This window comes from Vipera ursinii (assembly GCF_947247035.1).
Source record: "Vipera ursinii genome assembly, chromosome: Z".
NCBI classification, from domain to species: Eukaryota; Metazoa; Chordata; class Lepidosauria; order Squamata; family Viperidae; genus Vipera; species Vipera ursinii.
In genome coordinates this window covers 20,104,013-20,127,491 of record NC_139517.1, presented here as the reverse complement: position 1 = coordinate 20,127,491, position 23,479 = coordinate 20,104,013, and the positions used below count along the sequence as shown (strand labels likewise).

Genomic DNA, 23,479 nt, shown 5'->3' with positions numbered 1-23,479 from the left:
CTCAGCAACATCCGGACAAACAACACCCACACCAATTTACATCACACAAAAAGGTATTTAAAGGCCAGGGCTCTGACAGACCAGTACAATTCAAAGGGCACTGAAGATGTCCCCCACAATGGAGACAAAACATTTGCAGCCAAATTGCCAAGCTTGGAGATCAAACCAACAGCCCAACAACCAATCCGAGCTACTAATATTCAAACACATCTCAAACAGTCTGAATTGACAATGTCCAATTTACATTATGGCCTGGTAGCCAAAAAGATTAGTGCATTATAACTACAGGCTGGAAATGTACTAGATACACAATGCAGCTTTTTCTTCCGCAAAAAAAAATCTTAGGATGACTCAGATTTAGCAGTCTACCCCAATATGGCATGTGAAGGTCTCTCAAACTGTGAAATGTAGCTAGGGTTCAAGGGAGGTGTGAAGATCCTTTTAGCTACATATTTGCAATAAACCCACCTTTTAAAAAGTGTTTTCATTGTTCTTTTGGGCTCGTTTTGGTGTTTGGATTTTGGGGACAGGGATGTACATGAAGATTACATTAAAGGGAGATGTGATAACAAAAGGTTAACAAGTCACATTTTAGGTGCACAGGAATACAACTCCCATTTTTTAACACATTTCTTAATATTTCAATGATTTGTAATACAGGACAACTGGGGAAATGATGGGGATAAGTGGTTTAATATTCTCACACTTGAATCGAGGCAGCATGCTGCTGCAAAGCTCTGGGAGGGACAAAATCTTGGTTATGCAGGGTCAAGAAACTCTAGGCTGCAAAATGGGGGTCTTTGTAGAGACAACAAATTCCCTTCTCAAGATGGCAGCCACTTTCCTGCGTAGTTACGTATGAGATTTACACTTGACTTTTGAACCAATTTTAGCTCGGAGAGACATAAAACGGAAATTACCTCTTTAATACACCTCCCACTTTATGAGGAAGGGAATTCTCGCCAAGACTCAAGTGTTAAGCACATACAAAAAAGATTAAAGGTCTCCCCAGAAACAACAACTGGCATTTTTTTTTAAAAAAAAACCAACCCGAAGACAGTTTTAACTTCCGCATTCAAACGGAAGCGACCATAGAGAGCAGCCGAGTCACGAAAGAAAGCACTTGAAAGGTGGCGCTGCTTTTTAAGCCGCGATGACCTTCCCAATCCGGCGAGACTTCCAGATGCCTCTCCCAAGATGGCCGCGAGCGCTTCCGTGTCGTTTGCGCCGTCTTTTTCTTCCGGCGGCTCCTTCCTTCCGCGAGTTACTTCTATATCTATGATTGTGGGGTGTTTTGTTTTTGTTGTTTTTTTTCCGACCGAAAGCCGTAAGGCGAGTCTCGAACGGGGCGCATGCGCCACGGTGCTCTTCTTTTTTTTTTCCCTTCCTCTTCCCCACCCACCCCCACTAAACCGGGTTGGGTTATACCGAGCTTGCAGTGCATGTTGGGAAACCGGGGGTTTTGCTGCTTTTTCCTCTCTGGGGGGTCTGGGCCGAGGCTGCATCTGCAGAGATGGTAAGTCGGGAAGGGCAGCCAGCCGCCTGCGGGAGCGGGGCCGGGCCTGAAATAGTAGCAGCGGGAAGACAAGAGCCACCGCCACCCTCCTGGAACCACCGTCCTCCCTCCCTTCCCTTCCTTCCTTTCTCTTCACCCCCCCCTCCGCCCTTCTACGGGATGCTCCTCGTTCACCCCCCACCCACCCCCATTTCTCATCTCTTCCCCGGCTCCGTTTTGTGCGGACGCGGTCCGGGTCTCCTCTCCGCGCAGCCCCTTTCCCGACGCCCCAGAAGAGGCGGCTTTTTCCTGGTGGTTTGCTTCCTTCGGGCTTTCTTTCCTACCCACCCACCCAGCCCGCTCCCCCCCCCCCCGACGGTTTAATCGGGTTTTCCTCTGGTTCTGCCTCGGGCCATCCAGTCCGCTTTTATCGTCCCAACAGCCCTGCCAGGTAAGCTCCCGAGTAGAGTTAGGGTTGCGGGGCAGAAGCAGCTCGGAAGTTTTACGGAAGGAAGGAAGGAAAGGAGAAGGAAGGAAGGAAGGAAGGAGGGAAGGAAGGAGGGAAGGAAGGAAGGAAGGAAGGAAGGAAGGAAGGAGGGAGGGAGGAAGGCAGGCGAGGTCTATCCCGGTGCTGTTGGTGAGGCTGGGCTGTCTTGACGACGACGGGCCCCCCGACACACACACAAACACACCTCCACACACACACACACACACACACCCCATCTTGGGACTTCCAAGACGCTGCTTCGTTCTTCCTTTTGCAAGTCGTTTTGTGATTCCTCGCAACTCGTCTTGTCTCTTCGTTCGTTTGGTTCAAGCGTTGGTGGGCGGCTTTTTCAAAGGCACGCAGAACAGACCTTGGTTTGAAAGAGGAGAAGTTTAAGCTTGGAAGGCTTGATCTCCCAGGAAGTTAAGAGAGGCTTTTGAGTGCTTTTGCATCCGGGCTGCTTTGTTTGGGCAAAAGGAAAAGTATAGGGGAAAAAACTTGTGCTTCGGTGTGCAAAAAAACTTCCGGGTTAAAAAGTACCCACTATACCAAACTCTACCTAGTAAACCAAATTGGCTCTTGTTGTTGTTAGCTGTTGTTAGACGTGTCCGACCCATTGCGACCCTGTGGACAACGTTCCTCCAGGCCTTCCTGTCCTCTACCATCTTCTGGAGTCCATTTAAGCTCACGCCTACTGCTTCAGTGACTCCATCCAGCCACCTCATTCTCTGTCGTCCCCTTCTTCTATTGCCCTCAATCTTTCCCAGCATTAGGCTCTTCTCCAGTGAGTCCTTCCTTCTCAATAGGTGGCCAAAGTATTTGAGTTTCAACTTCAGGATCTGGCCTTCTAAAGAGCAGTCAGGGTTGATCTCCTCTAGGACTGACCGGTTTGATCACCTTGCAGTCCAAGGGACTTGCAGGAGTCTTCTCCAGCACCATAGTTCAAAGGCCTCGATTCTATGGCGCTCAGCCTTTTTTATGGTCCAACTTTCACTGCCATACATTGCAATTGGCTCTTACAGTGTTGCAAACATAACTCTAAACTTCTAGGTACTTTTACTCTCAAGGGTACAAAAAGGCTACATGAAGCCAGAAGCCACCACCTCCAACAATTGAGCCTGGTCAGTTTTCTAGTTTTTGACTTTTACCCTAAGATGCTCTCCAGAACCTTTGGACTTCAACTCCCATCACCCCTTGGTGAGCTGGCCCCTGGCATTGGGGGAAGTGTAAACAAAAATATGTAAAGAGACAAGTGGATTGGGTTGAGTCTTTGATAAGTGGCCAAAGCACCATTACTGTTTATCTAGAGTTTTGAAAAGGATGTATACAAGAAGAAGAAAAATATTCTATGAAGGTAACTTGCAGTAATCTAAATTTAATGAGTTAATTGGAGTTGTGATTTTATTGGTCTGAAAGTAAACTTTAAAGCAGAGGTCCCAACCTTTTGGGCACTGGGGACTGGTTCTGTGGAGAAAGGTTTTTCCACGGACCGGAGAACACGTGGTTTTGTCTGCTGCCTACATCCCACAGATGGGGCTTTGCTTGTTTGTGCAGCCCGATTGCTGGCATGCCATGGACCCAACCAGAGGTTGGGGACCCCTGCTTTAAAGTACGTATATTAAGAGGAAGTTAAAAAAAAGATGTATTAGAATGTTTTAATTTTAGAAATGTTTTTAAAGAAAAGCTTTGTTTTTTTTAAATGGATGGGGGGGAAATTTTCCCTTTAAGGTTAAAGAATCTGAAAGAATACAGGGAATTTTGTTAATCTAAATGGTGATAGCTTATAAAGATTATTAAGTGCAAAACATTATTTCAGTAGCCAGGAAGAGAAAGCAGTAATGGTTGAATTGATTGTTCTATTCAAAGAGGAGAATATATTCATGTTTTTTATTTGGATATCAGTTCTGGATTTTGTGCTTGTGATGAAAAAAATGAAATTTTGACTTTGGTTTTGCCGATTGGATAGATTTGGTGTTCTAGAAATGGCTAGTTATATAGTTAAAGGTAAAGGTTCCCCCGCACATGCGTGCTAGTCGTTTCCGGCTCTAGGGGCCAGTGCTCATCTCCGTTTCAAAGCCGAAGAGCCAGCGCTTGTCTGAGGACGTCTCTGTGGTCATGTGGCCGGCATGACTAGACACCAAAGGCGCACGGAACGCTGTTACCTTCCCACTGTAGTGGTCCCTATTTTTCTACTTGCATTTTTATGTGCTTTCGAACTGCTAGGTTTGCAGAAGCTGGGACGAGTAACAGGCGCTCACTCTGTTACGCGGGACTCGGGATTTGACCCGCCAAACTGCCCACCTTCTGATCAACGAGCTCAGCATCCTAACCCACTAAGCCACTGCGTCCCTTATATGGCTAGTTATATACTAATGTGTAAAAGTAAAAAGTTGAGGTTGTAATGTTGTCTTGTACTGTGCTAAAAATAGTCATAAGTCAACGCCTTTTTCTTCCCTCAGTTTTCCCCCCTTTCTTTTTTCTTCCCTTAATTTCCTATTTTTATTTTTCTTTGTATTTTATACATTGATAAAACAATGAAAGTTATATAAGAAACTGGGTGACCTTGGGCTGATTAGTCTTTCGGCCCTAGAAAAGAGGCAATGACATATAGGGATTTATCCAAGCAGTTTCTAAGAATCAGTCACAATTGAACAGAAGTAAACATATACATATATTAAGACTGAAAGTGTAAGAGACTCATCTAAAGTTACCTATGAATATCCTGTCTGAGGAGGAATTTGAGCTTGGGCTCTGTTATGGCCTACTAGATACATAAACCCTAATGTCACGATTTTGGATATGATTTAATCTGTATCCTGCCTTTCCTCACCATATTAATTTTCACCTTTATTATTTTTATAAATAACTCAAGACAGGTAACATACCTAATACTTCTTTATCTTCCTATTTTCTTCCAACAACAACTTGTCAGTTGACTGAAAGCGACTGGCCCAAAGTCACCCATCTGGCCTTCATGCCTAAGGTAGTAGTAGAATTCATAGTTTCTAGACCAAAGTGGCTCTCTACATCATATCTCATCTCTATAGCCTACCTGTTTTTCCTCCTACAACAAACTTGTGAAGTAGCAGGGATTGGGAGGCATTTACAAACCAAAATCAACTACACCGCTTTCCTGGCTTAGGCTGGATTGAATCTGCCTCTCTCCAGTTCAATGTCTGAGCCTAAGGAGTGAATCAAAAACTTGGTTTCTGTAAAATAGGCCGACTTAAATGTTAGCTAAGGAAGCTTATCCTTTATGATGAAGAGAAGTTAAGTTGCCAGGATTTTTGCATTGTAAATGGGCAAATATCTAAACTAACTCTGAGATTTTTACCACAAAAGAATTTTGAATAACTTCTGAAATAGGACAAAACCCCCATAAAATAATAGTTTGGGGAATCATGCAGATGTGAGGATCAGAGTTGTTAATATGGGTTTTCATTATATATGAGAACTGAACCATTGCTTTACCAGAGCTTTTCTCAAATTAGTGCTATCTCGATATACTGGACTACAATGCCTACCCATTCTGTTGTTTTTCCTACTGGCCATGAACAATGGGAATTATCGGCCAAGACATATGAAGATTACCAGGCTCAGGAAGCTTGAATTCTCTAAATCAATTTGGAAGATCTAGCACCTGTGGTTCCCCTGCCAGGGTGTCTTTTGTTAGATTCACAAATTGTAGTAAGCCAAGGTTTGTTTAACAAATGAATTAATTGGGTTTGCCCAGTATACTTAACCAATTAAGATCTAATATGTTATATATTATCTTTGGTATCTGTGGAGAGTCTGGTAGCATTGACTACTTGGAGTGCCTTCTGTTGGTTTTAGCTAATATGCCCAGCTGCATATCTACATAGAAAGGAACATTTTGCCATAGTCATTTGTGGTCCTGGGTTCTGTCTGGAGAAGACAGTTGTAATTCTCTGTATGTGGTTTAACAGAGAGACTACCTGCATCTGTAAAAAACTCACCTGAGCCTTAAAGTAGGCCTTAAGAACTAGTCACATGGTTATTAGATGGCAAGCATGAGAGATAGGATTGTAGTATATTGTGAAAATAGTTGTTCAATGGTGTCACCCTTGGGAATGCCTGAAGAAGGATTACATTTATTACAACCTCAGTATTCTAAGGTGTTAAGCTGGTGGTAAATGATAGTGCTAATTTTAGTATACAATTGTTAACCACTGCTGTTTTATTTATTTGTTGTTGTTGTTAGTTGCGAAGTCGTGTCCGACCCATCGCGACCCTATGGACAATGTTCCTCCAGGCTTTCCTGTCCTCTGCCATCTTCTGGGCTCCATTTAAGCTCACGCCTACTGCTTCAGTGACTCCATCCAGCCACCTCATTCTCTGTCGTCCCCTTCTTCTCTTGCCCTCAATCTTTCCCAGCATTAGGCTCTTCTCCAGTGAGTCCTTCCTCCTCATTAGGTGGCCAAAGTATTTGAGTTTTAGCTTCAGGATCTGGCCTTCTAAAGAGCAGTCAGGGTTGATCTCCTCTAGGACTGACCGGTTTGATCGCCTTGCAGTCCAAGGAACTCGCAGGAGTCTTCTCCAGCACCATAGTTCAAAGGCTTCAATTCTTTGGCGCTCAGCCTTTCTTATGGTCCAACTTTCACTGCCATACATTGCAACTGGGAAGACCATAGCCTTGACTATACGCACTTTTGTTGACAGGGTGATGTCTCTGCTTTTTAGTGTGCTGTCTAGATTTGCCATGGCTTTCCTCCCCAGGAGCAAGCGTCTTTTAATTTCTTGGCTGCAGTCCCCATCTGCAGTGATCTTGGAGCCCAGGAAAATAAAATCTGTCACTACTTCCATTTCTTCCCCATCTATTTGCCAGGAATTGAGAGGGCCGGATGCCATGATCTTGGTTTTCTTAATGTTTAGTTTCAACCCAACTTTTGCACTCTCCTTCTTCACTCGCAACAAGAGACTCTTCAGTTCCTCTTCACTTTCTGCCATTAGAGTGGTATCATCTGCGTATCTTAGGTTGTTGATATTTCTTCCAGCAATCTTAATTCCAACTTTTGATTCATCTAGCCCTGCCTTTCTCATGATGTGCTCTGCATATAAGTTAAATAGGCAAGGCGACAGTATACAGCCTTGCCGGACTCCTTTCCCAATTTGGAACCAATCAGTGGTTCCGTGTCCAGTTCTCACTGTTGCTTCTTGGCCCGCATATAGGTTTCTCAAGAGACAAATAAGATGTTCTGGTACTCCCATCTCTTTAAGAACTTGCCACAGTTTGTTATGATCCACACAATCAAAGGCTTTAGCATAGTCAATGAAGCAGAAGTAGATGTTTTTCTGGAACTCTCTAGCTTTCTCCATGATCCAGCGTATGTTGGCAATTTGATCTCTAGTTCCTCTGCCTCTTCGAAATCCTGCCTGTACTTCTGGTAGTTCTCGATCCACATACTGCTGGAGTCTAGCTTGTAGGATTTTAAGCATAACTTTACTAGCATGAGAAATGAGTGCAATGGTGCGATAGTTTGAACATTCTTTGGCACTGCCTTTCTTTGGAATTGGAATGTAAACTGATCTTTTCCAATCCTGTGGCCACTGTTGAGTTTTCCAAATTTGCTGGCAAATTGAGTGTAGCACTTTTACTGCATCGTCTTTTAAGATTTTGAATAGCTCAGCTGGAATACTGTCACCTCCACTAGCTTTGTTGTTGCTCAGCTTTTCTAAGGCCCACTTCACTTCACATTCTAGGATGTCTGGCTCGAGGTCAGTGACCACCTCATTGTGATTATCAGGGACGTTAAGCTCATTCTTGTATAGTTCTTCTGTGTAATTTTGCCATCTCTTCTTAATCTCTTCTGCCTCTGTTAGGTCCCTGCCATTTTGGTCCTTTATCATGCCCATTTTTGCATTGAACGTTCCCTTCATCTCTCCAATTTTCTTGAAAAGATCTCTGGTCCTCCCTATTCTATTGTTTTCTTCTATTTCTTTGCACTGTTCATTTAAGAAGGCATTCTTATCTCTTCTAGCTATTCTCTGGAATTCTGCATTCAATTGGGCGTATCTTTCTTTTTCTCCCTTGCCTTTTGCTTCCCTCCTTTCCTCAGCTATTTGCAAAGCTTCCTCAGACAGCCATTTTGCTTTCTTGCATTTCTTTTTCTTTGGGATGGTTTTGGTTGCTACCTCTTGTACAATGTTGCGAACCTCTGTCCATAGTTCTTCAGGCACCCTGTCTATCAGATCTAATTCCTTAAATCTATTTGTCACCTCTACTGTATATTCAACGGGGATATGATTTAATTCATACCTGACTGGCCTGGTGCTTTTCCCTACTTTCTTCAGTTTAAGCCTAAACTTTGCAACAAGAAGCTCATGGTCTGAGCCACAGTCAGCTCCTGGTCTTGTTTTTACTGACTGTATAGAGCTTCTCCATCTTTGGCTGCAGAGCATATAGTCAATCTGATTTCTGTGTTGACCGTCTGGTGATGTCCATGTGTAGAGCCGTCTCTTGGGTTGTTGGAAAAGAGTGTTTGCTATGACCATCGTATTCTCTTGACAAAATTCTATCAGCCTGTGCCCTGCTTCATTTTGTACTCCAAGGCCAAACTTGCCTGTTATTCCGGTTATCTTTTGGCTTCCTACTTTAGCATTCCAATCCCCCATGATGATAAGGACATCATTTTTTGGTGTTAGTTCTATAAGGTGCTGTAGGGCTTCATAGAACCGGTCAATTTCATCCTCTTCAGCACCGGTGGTTGGGGCATAGACTTGGACTACTGTGATATTGAATGGTTTGCCTTGGATTCGAACTGAGATCATTCTGTCATTTTGAGGATTGTATCCCAGTATTGCTTTTCCTACTCTTTTATTGACTATGAAGGCTACTCCATTTCTTCTGAGGGATTCTTGCCCGCAGTAGTATACCTGATGGTCATCTGAATTAAATTCACCCATTCCTGTCCATTTTAGTTCACTGATACCTAAGATGTCAATGTTCAGTCTTGTCATCTCTTGTTTGACCACGTCCAGCTTGCCTTGATTCATGGATCTTACATTCCAGGTTCCTATGGAGAAAAAATCTTTACAGCATCGGACTTTCCTTTCACCACCAGACATATCCACAGCTGAGCGTCCTTTCGGCTTTGGCCCAGTCGCTTCATTCTTTCTGGCGCTACTAGTACTAGCCCTCTGCTCTTCCCCAGTAGCATATTGGACGCCTTCCGACCTGAGGGGCTCATCTTCCAGCGTCATATCGTTTTGCCTTTTGGTACTGTCCATAGGGTTTTCATGGCAAAGATACTGGAGTGGGTTGCCATTTCCTTCTCCAGTGGATCACGTTTTGTCAGAACTCTCTGCTATGACCTGTCCGTCTTGGGTGGCCCTGCACGGCATAGCTCATAGCTTCATTGAATTACGCAAGCCCCTTCGCCACGACAAGGCAGTAATCCATGAAGGGGTGTTTTATTTATAGCAAATCTCAATTGGCTAACCCTTAGAAGACCTCAGAAGCAACAACAAAATCTGAATTTAGACCACTTTTTCAAACAGTGGACTTGGCAAATCAATCTGAACAGAATACATATATTTTATGTTTATTACGTAAATGTGGATGTAGCAAACACCTGGTAGTAATTCCTCTCAATTGTTCTGTAAAACATAGATTTTACCGTACTTTGTATTTTATACTTTGGAGAATAATTGTCAGTCCTACATACCAAATTGTAGTTTTCCCATGGAACCTTGTATAAAACAATGTCATTATCATTATTGTTAGTGATGGCTTGTCTGGATAAAACTAAGAATGCTACAGATCACCTAATATTATGAACCGGTCTTTTGCCCAACAGGATGTCTTTCTAATGATCCGACGTCACAAGACAACTATCTTCACAGACGCCAAGGAGTCCAGTACAGTGTATGAGCTGAAAAGAATTGTGGAGGGGATTCTTAAGAGGCCTCCAGAAGAACAGAGATTATACAAGGTATGAAGAGTTTATTATAGAAAGTACTGTACTTTGGGACTCTTCTAATAAATTACAGCATTACACCAGGGCCTGCTGTTTACTAGGTTGGTATACAAGTACTCTCTTTGACCATTTATTACATCCATTTTTTTTAGTCTAACTAAACTGCTGCTCTTAGGAGAAACTCTCATCTGAGATCTTACCCTGTTAACTTTCCAGAGGTCTATGAACACCTGGCTCTTCCCCTAAGCATTGGGTTAGAATAACAGTTGAGCTGTAAGGATGATAGGTTGGTACGTGGGGGAAGAATATTTTTGTTTTTAACTTTTTTTTAATGGATTGTTATGAGGTGCCTAACATCATCATATGAAACAAGTGACCATATATGTCCTGTAAATACTTAAGTCTGCAGCACCCAGAAATCCCAATTACTCTTAATTGCATTTTTAGCCTATAGAATTTCCAGGAGATCTGCCTTTTTTTCCACTGCTTGGTCTGAACCAGATTAGAAGGAACAAATCAGTCATTAGCTGATTCTGATGGTCTTTTGGAATCCCCACTATTCAGGGGAAGAAGATACCTCTTAGGCTTCTGGATTTTTCTGGTCCTTATCTCTGTACTGAGTAGTTTGGGAAGCACATCTAGGGCCTTGACGTGCAGCTGTATGCAGTATATCTTTGTTTTAGTGTTGGAAGTAGCCCTCTCTAATTTTCTGATCTTCATATGCTGCTTAAAAATCCTATACAGTAGACACCTGAGTACAGTATCTCTTCTGTGGAATAAATTCATAACCAGCCATCAAACAATATCCGTGTAAAACCTCAAGCAATTAACAATCCACAGAGTTGTGTCAGGTATACCAATGCAATTGGTTCATCACACACCTAGTCCTTTGTCCCATCTAAGAAACTGTTTTTCAGCATGCCCTGGAAAATTAGGGATTAAAGAATCCTTAGAATTGGAGCCCTAACCTCATACTTCATTTTGTTAATAAGATCAGAAATAGAATCAAAAAGGGAGATAGCAAATGGTTTCCAGTGTATACTGGCTTGTAAGTAGAACAGTTTTAGTGTGGGGGGGGGTTAATACAGACTCCTTACTACAGATATTCCTCAACTTGCAACCACAATTGAGCCCAAAATTTCTGTTGTTGAGTGAGTTTTGACCCCATTTTACAACCTTTCTTGCCACAATTGTTAAGTGAATCCCTGCAGTTGATATAGTTAGTAACCCAGTTGTTAAGTGAATCTGGCTTCCCCATTGACTTTGTCAAAAGGTTGCAAAAGGTGATCACATGATCTTGGGACATAGCAATGGTCATAAGTTTGAACAAGTTGCCAAGCATCTGAATTTTGATCACTTAATCATAGGGATGCTATAGCAGTGGTAACTGAAAAATGGTGATAAGTCACTTTTTCCAGTGCTGCTGTAACTTTGAATGGTCACTAAATGACCTGTTATAAGTCGAGAATTACCTGTATTCTATCCTTTACCCTCAACTCTATGGCAGTTTGATATGCATAGGACAGTTAAACCATATCCTAAAGAACCTGCAGTCTAGTTGCCTAATTTCCTGGTTTTAATTACTCTTCTAAGTAGTAGTAGTTCCTGATTACCTGATTTTTTTTTAAAAGAGACTTCTCTTGCATTCTGGTGCAAATTACTCCATTTTTCAGGATGATCAGCTGCTGGATGATAGCAAAACTCTTGGAGACTGCGGCTTCACTAGTCAGACAGCACGGCCACAGGCCCCAGCAACAGTCGGCTTGGCCTTCAGAGCCAGTGGTGAGTGAAGTTGTTGCGTGCTTCTTGAAACCAAAGAAACACAACATTGTCATTGAAGATTCAGAGCCTAAGATAATGAAGTGGTTTATACCGATAACCTAAGGGAGTTGACCAAATTTGAACAATATTCTGTGCCTGGGATGCACAAAGATTCACTTGCAATGGCATAATGCCACACACAAGCCATGTAGAGCTTTTAGCACCTGCCATCTTAGAGCCAAATCTGGTCCAGGAGTTCCCAATCATTGGCTAACTAATCATGCTGAAAATTGGCAACATCGATGTCTACCATTTTGCACTGAGGCAAGAAATATGCACAAACTATAGTAGAAGCCTTGAAACAGGCTTAAGGTAGTTTTTAAAATACAGCTAGTCCTCAATTTATGACCACAGGTGGGGCAGGGATTTCTGTCACTAAGTAATACGGTCATTAATTGAGTCATACCTGAATGTATGACCTTTTTTGCCGTAACCATTAAGTGAATTGTTGATAAGTGAATCCAGTTTCCCCCAAGAACTTTGCCTATCAGAAACCCCCTACAAAGGTTGCAAAGGGCGATCACGTGACCCCAGGATGCTGCAACCATCATAAATTCATGCTGGTTGCCAAGTGCCCAGATTTTGATCATGTGACTTCATGGATGCTACAATGGTTTTAAGTGTGAAGACCGAGCCTAAATCACTTTTTGCAGTGCTGTTGTAACTTCAAACAGTTGTTAAACGAATAGTTGGAAGTTGACGACTACCTATAAAATCTTGAACTTTTCAGAAAGGGGGGGGAGAACGATCATCCCTGCCATTTTTACATAATTGCTTCATTAGCTGCACTCCTTTTACTCCTCACATAAAAAAATACAGCTCCCAGTGGTCTAATCCTGTTCCAGAGACTTAAATTCTCAAAAACAGACTAGACAACCCAGAATCCCTTAAGCACGAGAGTGAGATGTCATCAAAGCAACAAGCTGATGAATTTTAACGTGTCTCTCACTGGACTGTAAGCTGCTCAGCTACAATAATGTGAATTATTGTAAAATGCCCTGTGCGAGGTTGCTTTTATAAAACATTTGGAATCTTCAGGTGGTCCAGAATCCAGCTGCTAACTGTAGTCACGATTGATGATAGAAAGATTTTATTAAAACACCACCTCTGTGTGTGTCTTCCTCCCCCCTCCACAAATCAATTGGAAGAGTTGGTTGTAACCTATAAAGCCATATTAAGTCATGATGGCCCCCATATTGTTAACCATGTGGGTATCCCTTTCGGGAAAATCAATTTTATTTTGACAGGCCTTTAGTGAATAAATAGAATAATGTTTTGAACTCAAAATCATTGTTAAAGAGATGGAAATCAATTGTTTGGGTCACTTTGAAAATGTATTTATTTATTTATATCCTGCCTTTATTATTTTTACAAATAACTCAAAGCAGCGAATATATCCCCTTAACTCTGTTGCCTCTTAACTCTATTTCAAGTTTATATTACTATTTTGAGCTCAAAATTGGTTATTGGGAATACAGAACACTGCTGAATGGCTGGAACATTTCAAGCTGTTGAGCTTGAAAATGGGTTCTTTCAAACTTGAAGTGTTTGAAATGCAACATATTTTGCATACCCTTACAAAGCACTATTAAAAGTAGAGCAGTATAAATACCCATTGAATTCATCCGCTTAATACTTAACACACCAAAGTCCTACCTACCTCATTTATTTCTATTCATAATTTTAGCTGCCTGGACTGTCGATTTTGGCAGAAAGATGGGCATAAATATAGCGATTAAATAAATTTTATCTCAGATGGGAAACAAGCCACTGGTTTTTAAAAGAAATCATGTAGTTATAGAGAACAAAAGCAAATAGGGTTGCCTCAGGGATAACAACTGTTTTTCCCCTAGGTTTGCAGGCAACCAAAAGAAAGGATATTAATAATATTACTTACATCCACGTATCATTGAATCCTAGGATTGATAATGACCTTGGAGGTCTTCTAGTCCTACCTACTACCCAAGGGAGGAACCTCAAACAATCTTGGACAAATGGTTGCTCAGTCTTTTCTTAAAAACCTCCAATGATGGAGCACTCACAACTCCAGAAAGCAAACTAGGCCACTGTTTAATCGTTCTCATTGCCAGGAAATTCCTGCTCATTTGCAGGTTGGATCACTGCTTCTACCCTCAAGTGCTGCGGAGAAAGCACCTCTTCCCTGTGGCAACCCTTCAAATATTAGGATGCTTCTTTGTGTTAAGCTTAATAACAGCTAGTTCCTTCAGCCATTTTTCATAGAATTTAGCCTCCAGACCCGTAATCACCTTTGTTGCTCTTCTCTGCACACTTTCTAGGGCCCCAGCGTCTTTTTTACATTATGGTGACCAGAACTGGATGCAGTATTCCGAATGTGGCTTCATCAGTGTGAATGGTGTAGAACAGGGGTAGGCAACCTCGGCTCTTTTATGACTCATGGACTTCAACTCCCAGTATTCCTGAGTCAGCATAGCTGACTCAGGAATTCTGGGAGTTGAAGTCCATGAGTCATAAAAGAGCCGAGGTTGCCTACCCCTGGTGTAGAAATAAAATGGTTATATGCTGCTTCTGAAGCCGGTTACTTTTGTTGCACCAGTCCACCAGAGCCTTCGCCTCTTCGCCTCTTCATTGTCATCCCAGATAAGACCTACCACCTACCAAAAAAAGGAAAGAAGGCGAGGTTGTCAGAATACAAGCTAACTTGAGGGCTAATCCACATGGAGCCCCATTTCCATCTGTCCTGTTTGCCATCGTTCACTCCCTAGAGACTAAAATGGACAATGTGAAATTTGAGTGGGCCACGAACAAGGAGTATATATTGGAGGTGGTGACCCTTTGAGAGCTGTAGGCAATGAAATTTCATTTTGATGTATGCCGATTGGTGTACATTCAAAGTGACAATAAAGGTATCATCATCATCTCCATACAGTGAGGGGGGAAAATTATTTGATCCCCTGCTGCTTTTGTACGTTTGCCCACTGGGGGGAAAAATGATCAGTCTATAATTTTTTTAATGGTGGGTTTATTTTAACAGTGGGAGACGGAATAACAGAAAAAAAATCAGAAAAACGCATTTCAAAAAAGTTATAAATTGATTTGCATTTTAATGAGTGAACTAAGTGTTTGATCCCCTATCAGCAAGATTTTTGGCTCCCAGGTGTCTTTTATATAGGTAATGAGCTGAGATTAGGAACATTCTCTTAAAAGGAGTGCTCCTAATCTCAGCTTGTTACCTGTGCACAGAAGGAAACAATCAGATTCCAAACTCTCCACCATGGCCAAGACCAAAGAGTTGTCCAAGGATGTCAGGGACAAGATTGCAGACCTACACAAGGCTGGAATGGGCTACAAGACGATCGCCAAGCAGCTTGGTGAGAAGGTGACAATGGTTGGTGCAATTATTCGCAAATGGAAGAAACACAAAATAACTGTCAATCTCCCTCGGTCTGGGGCTCCATGCAAGATCTCACCTCGTGGACTTTCAGTGATCATGAGAATGGTGAGGAATCAGCCTAGAACTACACGGGAGGATCTTGTCAATGATCTCAAGGCAGCTGGGACCATAGTCACCAAGAAAACAATTGGTAACACACTACGCCATGAAGGACTGAAATCCTGCAGTGCTCGCAAGGTCCCCCTGCTCAAGAAAGCACAAGTACAGGCCTGTCTGAAGTTTGTCAATGGAACATCTGAATGATTCAGAGAACTGGGTGAAAGTGTTGTGGTCAGATGACACCAAAATCAAGCTCTTTGGCATCAACTCAACTCGCCATGTTTGGAAGAGCAGGAATGCTGGCTCTGACCCCAAGAACACCATCCTCACCATCAAACGTGGAGATGGAAACATTATGCTTTGGGGGTGTTTTTCTGCTAAGGGGACAGGACAACTTCACATCAAAGGGACGATGGACGGGGCCATGTACCATCAAATCTTGGGTGAGAATCTCCTTCCCTCAGCCAGGGCACTGAAAATGGGTCGTGGATGGGTATTGCAGCATGACAGTGACCCAAAACACACGGCCAAGGCAACAAAGGAGTGGCTCAAGAAGAAGCACATTAAGTCCTGGAGTGGCCTAGCCAGTCTCCAAACCTTAATCCCATAGAAAATCTGTGGAGGGAGCTGAAAGTTTGAACTGCCAAATGTCATCCTCGAAACCTTAATGACTTTGAGAGAATCTGCAAAGAGGAGTGGGACAAAATCCCTCCTGAGCTGCGTGCAAACCTGGTGGCCAACTACAAGAAATGTCTGACCTCTCTGATTGCCAACAAGGATTTTGCCACTAAGTCATGTTTTTGCGAAGTGGTCAAATACTTATTTCACTCATTAAAACGCAAATCAATTTATAACTTTTTTGAAATGCATTTTTCTGGATTTTTTTTCACTGTTATTCTGCCTCTCGCTGTTAAACTTACCGTTAAAATTATAGAGCGATCGTTTCTTTGTCAGTGGGCAAACGTACAAAATCAGCAGGGAGGGAATCAGATAATTTTTTTCCCCTCACTGTAGGTGTGAGCTGTTTATGTGCTCAACTAGTTTGCCATTGCTTTCTCATGATCCTCCTATTTGATTTGGGATTTATAGTAGCCAGTGACGTAGCATAAAACAGTACCATTCCAAAATGATGGTTTCATGCATACCTTTCTCCCTCTTCAGAAGATGCCTTTGAGAACCTCCGCATCGATTCCTTTTCCAGCCCCCCAGAGCTCCCAGACGTGATGAAGCCCCAGGACTCTGGTAGCAGTGCTAATGAGCAAGCAGTGCAGTGAAAGATCGAGGCTACTGGAGTTAGCTGCACAACCCATGATATCCTTGAGCCCTCTTCCCCCAGCCTCATCTGACACGGAGAAAGATATGGCGTCATCCCTTGTCTCTGATCCTGGTTTCGCGTTTAGCCCTCTTCCTCTAAGCAAGACTACATGTCGCCCTTCTAAGCCCATCCTCACTCATCTGACAGAGCTGTTTTCACTTTGGTTTTGAAAATAATAAAAGGTCAGCTGTTTTTTTCCCCCTTCTTGTCTTGCGTTGTATGCCTGTGCAGTGAAATGGAAAGATGGCCCTGGGACAAAGAGGAGGCGATATCATGACAATTATTCCATAAACTTTTCTGCAACGATTATCCTGCTCATGTCTTTATGTCAAACTGTCTTTCCTGCTGTCTTAAACAAAAAGACAGCTAACCTGTAGTTAAATACGCTATCGACACCTTCTAAGGCAGGGGTGTCAAACTGCCGGCCTACGGGCCAGACATGTCACCAGGAAACCGCGCCCACCCCGTTGCCGGCAATGGAGAAAAAGCTCCAATACGTTGCATGACGTCACAAGTTTGACATGTCTATTCTAAAGCAACCCCAAAGGTGCTTTTTTTTTCATTCAAGAGGCCACTGGACTTTCTTTGTTTTTTCTTGAAAATGTTTCGCTTCTCATCGAAGAAGTGAAAAAGCATCTTCAAGAAAAAACAACGTCCAGTTGCCTCTTGAAAGAAAAGGGGGAAGAAGCACCTTTGGGACAACCATGACCTGGATGACTGAGAATCAGTCTTCTAAGGCAGCTTTTATCAACCTGTAACTTTCCGTTGCGTTGGGATTCCCTCATCTAATTTTTGTAGTCATATGAAGGGGGAAAAATCACTAGGAAATGTGAATTTCTTATTGCTTGTCAGGATTAAGACAGACTCCTCATATCTTAGGTAACATTAGGCTCCTTGGAAACTGCTGTATGTAATCACATGTCACTGCAACACTTGTGCAGTTAATGCTCTACTTCATGATAGGCAACCTGGTGCCCTCTACGTGTCTTGGACTGCAAGTCTCTCAATCGCTTGCCATTAGATGTGCTGGCTGAACCTGATGGAGTTGACATTAAAATACTTAAGAGGGCATTCAATAGCCTACCCAAGCCTACTTTTTCACTGTAGTGTTGCTCACTTGCTCTCCTGACTTTTATTTTTTTGCAGAATGCGGCCGCGCGAGTTGTGATGGGGGTTCCCCAATACTCCCATGTAACACCTCTACTCCGCGAGCTGCATTGGCTTCCGGTTGCCCTCTGGGTGAGATTCAAGGTGCTGGTGATGACCTATAAAGCCCTGAATGGCTTGGGTCAGGGATATCTGAGGGAACACCTGCTGCCGGCATCAAGTTCCCTTCGTCCTGTGCGCTCCCACAGGGTGGGCCTTCTCAGGGTGCCAGCGGTAAAAGATTGCCGGCGGATAACACCCAGGGGGAGGGCCTTCTCTGTGGGTGCACCTGCCCTCTGGAACCAGCTGCCCGTGGAGCTTAGGACTGCCCCCGACCTTCGTTCATTTCGCCAGGACCTGAAGACCTGGCTCTTTGAGCTTTCCGGCCCAGGCTGAGAGTTTTAATTGGGGGTTTTATATTTCTTCAGGGATTTAATTTAATCTTTTAAAATTGTTTTTAATTTTTGTATCGTTTTAAGTACCCTGTAAACCGCCCTGAGTCCTACAGGAAAGGACGGTACATAAATTCAAATTCAATAATTGTCGGATCTAGACAGCAAGTTGGATCTAGTCTGCAAGTTGAGAGTTTAGTCTGTGACCCCAAAGCTGATGACTAACCAAAAGGTGGCAACAGCAGTAATTTCCTGTAGTGTCACTTTCTAGATGCAAGGTAGGAGCTAGTTATTTCTTCTAGTGGATCTAAAGTGAAAGCAATAACCATTTTTATGGCCATATCTCTGTCATTCTTAACTTTAGAAACCATCACCTGAAATTGCTTGGAGAAATCCAGGTTTCCTTTGACTGTGATGTCTAGGTTCCTAAAAAAAAAAAAAGACAGCCAAACAAGGCCAGTGTGAAATAATTTTAGAGACTGATTAGCTTTTGAATAAAAGTACCCGTATCCACGAGACAATGCAAAATAAATAGATTTCAGATTTGACACAGGAAAGAAATTGTGTTGTTTAAAATAACAACGTACCATTAGCAGTCCTGCGTCACTGAAAAAAGCAGTGCCAAAAATGGAAAGGGTGGGTGAAGACACAATGGGCTGGTTTATGCTCTCCTTAAGTTTCAGGCATCCTCCATTTAATTTTCCTAAGCAAAAGGGCAGAATATATAAATGCAAGCAGGTGGCCACAAGGGGGCACTAAATGTTTTTTTAAAAGAGCCTAAACCAGGTACTGTATAGTTGGCAAAGGTCTAGCTTACTCAGTGATCTTATGCTACACCTCTGATCAAGCAAGCAACTCAGCCCATTCCACAGCTTTGTTAAAGATTAAATAGGATAATTTCAGGTATGCTGTTTATCACATTTAAATTAAGGGCTAAGGACCAATGGGAAAAGATGAAATGTAATCTGGAATATGGAGGTTCAAACGTACCTTACCTTTTTTAATGCTACCTAACTCTGTAAAGTGCTCGTGTTTCCTTTCAAAAATGGGGAATACTAAAAGCATAGCTCAGGAAAAGTCGTGCTTTATAAATCTACCACCTTTAGGGCACCATATGAGTTGAGAGGATTTGGGTTTTTTTAAAAAACTGACTACCATTTTTACAAAGAGATCAAAGTAGCGCATACATTTCCTCTCCCTTCATAAAATCTTTACAGTGGCCATTTTAATTAAAAACTACACTGAAAGCTATTTGCATCATCACTGTGACTGCCAGGCCGTAGTGCTTGAACTCAGTATTACTAATAAATCAATTTTCCAAACTGATACTCATCATGTGTGTTGGACTACTATTCCTGAATCTCTTGACCTACCTAACAAGTAGTCCAATATCAGTGTAGGAACCAGCATGGTGAACATTGCAGCAACTGAACTGCTGTCTGCTGGCAACAATCTCTTGAAACACAAAGACAATCTTGATATTTTGTGAGAATTATAATGGGGTTACAGTTTATCCATTGACCTGCTTACCAGACTTATCTCTCTTTACAGGTATTCAGCATATAAAAGTGATGAGAACTATAAAAGTGAAAGAGGACTGAACTTCCTTAAATATGTTTTACTTTCTCTTCTGGAGATGTCTACCTATACCTACCTATACCTATAAAGGCCATTTTTCATATAGTTACCTATAGCGCAATATTATTTTTATAATGCTGACTCCTGGTATCCAACATTTTCTATATTGGAGCAGCACACTGTCCAATGGAAGGCCATGTGAATTTGCTTCCGGGATGGTCCACTTTGATAGAGAACAGTTTGCTTTCAAATCACATCCCCTAGAATGGGAAGCCATAATCTGATTGGACAGCTACAATTTATTGCCACGAGTTATGTCTATGTAATGAGACCTATGCTTAAGGATCTCAGCTATGTTGCCATAGTTTGTATATATTTTTCTCCAAATAATAATTGAAATTGTTATGTAATTATTTCTTAGGACTTAGTTCACACATTACATTAAACAATGGTTTACTAAATGTCTATGGAGATTCTCAGTCATCCAGGTCATGGTTGTCCGAAAGGTGCTTTTTCAAGAGGCAACTGGACTTCCTTGTTTTTCTTCGAAGACTTTTCGCTTCTCAGCTGAAGAAGCTTCTTGGATGAGAAGCGAAACGTCTTCAAGGAAAAACAAGGAAGGTCAGTGGCCTCATGAAAAAGCATCTTTGGGACATGGTTTACTAAGTACGCCACAACTTGCCTAGTACAAAACCCAGCTATTACTTCAAAGCCAACAAACCCATGGCTTAAGCATGTTGCATGAACTCAGCCTATGCCTACTTCCTTAGATGAAAACTTTTATTTTGTCACATTTAGTCTAGAATTGAGTCAGGCAGCTGTTTTATGTAGATTATTCTCTGCAGAATTGTATTTGGAAAGTGATTTTGTTCTCAGTTCAGGCTGCAACTGTTTTTTGATAGACCATCTTACTTATTTAATGGTGAAGATCCATTGCGAAGGTTATGATAATCTGAAGTCTGAGCCATATAAAAAGGGGCTTTTATTTATTTATTTAAAACACTTATACAGCCACTTGTCATATTCCAAACTCTGGGCAGCTCCCAAAATAATGAAGTTACATCCTCTGCCATGTGCGACTTGCATCTGCCATTCCCCCACAACCTTGACTAGAATTGTCCATTCATGGTATTTTTGTGCAAATTACCATATAGTGTACGGAAAAATAAGACGTGTTTTGCCAACCAGCACTCAAACTCTAGAACAGCCAACGCTGCATTGTAGACGGGCTTGTCTAGCGAGGTATTATATGGTCAAAAAAAACTAGAATCTGTAAACAGTTGAAGTTGTATTTGTTTCATACAGTGTAATTCCATTTACCACTGAAGTGGGACAGGAAGGAAACAATGAGGACGAGCAAATAAGGAAACTCTACCTCAACTATAGAAGAGTGTTTCTGCATTTCAGCAGAAATTACTCATCTATTTACCTGTTCAGGTTTAGAAAGTGCTTATTACTGTACCAGCACGGTTTAAATACCATATTTTTTTCATAGATTCATAAATATAAATTTATGACATCCAGATGGACTGTGGGTGTTTGCTCAAAGGATCCCAGTACAAATGTCCATATACTCATAGGGCCTAACAAAGGGAGGTGAAAGGCAAATTGATACAGACTCATCTTTATGACACAAGTATTCACTCCGATTATCCTTTATCTTGACGGCTGTCCTTTCTCTTTTAATAAGGACAAGGTCTCACCTGACATTGGGACTTTATTCAGTGCAAAATGATAACAGAAGATGATGGCATCTAGCATCTGTGGTGTTAAAAGGAGAATGTGGGTAGATCCTTTATAAGTTCTTTTTAAGAACAGGATCACACAATGTTGTGTCTCCCTGCCCAAAAACTTTGACTTTTTTTTCTGTTCCAATTTCACCAGGCTAGGAATCCTCGAGTATGAACTGCCATTCTTACTGATGGAAGCTGTCAGTTACATTTTTAGGATGATAGAATAACACCACTCAACAATCAGTGCTATAACATTAACAGTTGGAAGGGACCTTGGAGGTCATCTAGTCCAACCCCCTGCTCATGCAGGAGAGCAATTCTATTTTTGATAAATGGCTGTCCAGTCTCCTCTTAAAAGCCTCCAGTGATGGGGCACCCACAGCTTCTGAAACTGCTCTGGCTGGTTGATTGCTCTATTAGGAATTTTCTCCTTAGCTCTAGGTTGCTTCTCCCCTTGATAAGTTTCCATCCTTTCTTGCTTGTCTTGCCTTCAGGTGCTTTGGTAAATAAGTTGGCCCCCTGTTCCTTGTGGCAGCCCTTCAAGTATTGGAAGACTGCTATCTTGTCACCCCTGGTCCTTCTTTTCACTAGACTAAGTATACCCAGTTCCTACAATCATTATTTGTATGTTATAGCTATAGTACCATAGTCTAATCCGGGGGTGGGTGTCAAACTGTCAGCCCGCAGGCCGGATGCATCACGGAGAAACCGTGCCCACCCCATTGCCAGCAATGGCCAAAAAAGTCACGATATATCACGACACGTCACGTGATGTTGTGATTTTGACACCCCTGGTCTACTCCATTCCACAGTGGAAACTTCTAAGCCAACTTCACTTCCAATGTGTCGAGAATAATCTATTAGGGAGATTAAAGTAAGGTAAAACTCAACTCCTGATGATTTCACAAATACATCTAGTTTTCTTAGCAACATTATAGAAGTGGTTTGTCACTACCTACCTTGAGATTTTTTTTTCTAGCTCTTCAGTCTCACCTACAGTCCTGTTATTTCCTGGTCATCTCTTATCGGGCCCAGCTCTGCTTAGCTTTTTGTTATCAGAAAAATACAGGTTTAAGATGTTTTTTCCTCAGCTGCTTTAGACAGCTGCCCTCAATCACTTGATGCAGGAACCATAGCTACAATGCTTCCATCTATCTCACATTCAAACCTAATTCATTGAACTCATCACAACCATCACTAGATCCAGATACAAATTCAACATTCATACAGCCTCACACAATTCGAATAGTGTGGAGAAGCAAAACAACAGGTCATCAGTAGTACTTAAAGTTCCGTCAATATTTTATTTATTTATTTATTTATTTATTTATTTATTTATTTATGGGATTTATATCCCGCCCTATCTCCCGAGGGACTCAGGGCGGCTAACAACAACAGAACTTAAAGGTCTCTGTACAGTAAATTAAAAATAAAAATTTGAAATAAATTAAAATAAATTAAAGAATAGAGTTAGAGTTGTAAACATAATTAAAATCCCTGTCAGTCTAGGTCAGCCAGGTGGAAAAGGAGTGTTTTGAGGCCGCAGCGAAAGGACTGGAGATCTTGGGCCATCCGAAGCTCAGGGGGGAGCTGGTTCAACAGGGCTGGCGCTCCCACAGAGAAGGCTCTTCCCCTGGGGGTCACAAGCCGACATTGTCTAGCCGACGGTACCCTGAGGAGGCCTTCTCTGTGTGAGCGTACTGGGCAATGGGAATTCGTTCCCGGTAGCAGATGGTCCTGCAAATATCCCGGGCCTAAGCCATGTAGAGCTTTAAAGGTAAGAACCAGCACCTTAAATCTCACCCGGAGGGCAACCGGTAGCCAATGCAGCTCACGTAGGAGGGGTGTAATATGGGAGTATCGGGGTGCTCCCATCACTACCCATGCAGCTGCACTCTGCACCAGTTGAAGCCTCCGGGTGGTCTTCAAGGGCAGCCCCATGTAGAGAGTATTACTGTCTATATGGGAGGTAACGAGTGCGTGGGTGACTGTACGTAGGGCATCTCGGTCCAGAAAGGGGCGCATCTGGTGTACCAGGCGAATCTGGGCAAATGCCCCCCTAGCCATGACTCCAATCTGATCTTCAAAACTGAGTCGTGAATC

The 23,479-nt window shown here is 42.3% G+C and overlaps 1 protein-coding gene across 5 annotated transcripts; it reads left to right on the top strand.

Moving 5' to 3' along the window:
* The first annotated feature begins 1,279 nt into the window (after positions 1–1,279).
* ELOB (elongin B) lies at positions 1,280–20,104 on the top strand. Of its 5 annotated transcripts, XR_014494140.1 has the most exons (5): positions 3,200–3,336; positions 9,800–9,934; positions 11,593–11,701; positions 16,374–16,709; positions 19,617–20,104. XR_014494140.1 is itself a non-coding variant. In XM_083376795.1 (4 exons), exons 1-4 carry the CDS (start codon positions 1,514–1,516, stop codon positions 16,484–16,486), a joined length of 360 nt encoding a protein of 119 aa, XP_083232921.1. In that variant the 5' UTR covers positions 1,280–1,513; the 3' UTR covers positions 16,487–16,725. The 5 variants fall into 5 exon arrangements, 4 of the variants coding, with proteins under 4 accessions (XP_083232921.1, XP_083232922.1, XP_083232920.1 ...); XM_083376795.1 differs by lacking the exons at positions 3,200–3,336; positions 19,617–20,104 and adding an exon at positions 1,280–1,516 and having other exon boundaries at positions 16,374–16,725; XM_083376796.1 differs by lacking the exon at positions 19,617–20,104 and having other exon boundaries at positions 3,168–3,336; positions 16,377–16,725.
* Positions 20,105–23,479: the final 3,375 nt, after the last annotated feature.

Bases quoted from the DNA above. Each gene is read 5' to 3' on its own strand.
- ELOB (XM_083376794.1), top strand. The intron at 9,935-11,592 runs GTATGAAGAGTT...TCCATTTTTCAG, and splicing joins AAGAACAGAGATTATACAAG to GATGATCAGCTGCTGGATGA. The intron at 11,702-16,373 runs GTGAGTGAAGTT...CTCCCTCTTCAG, and splicing joins CTTGGCCTTCAGAGCCAGTG to AAGATGCCTTTGAGAACCTC.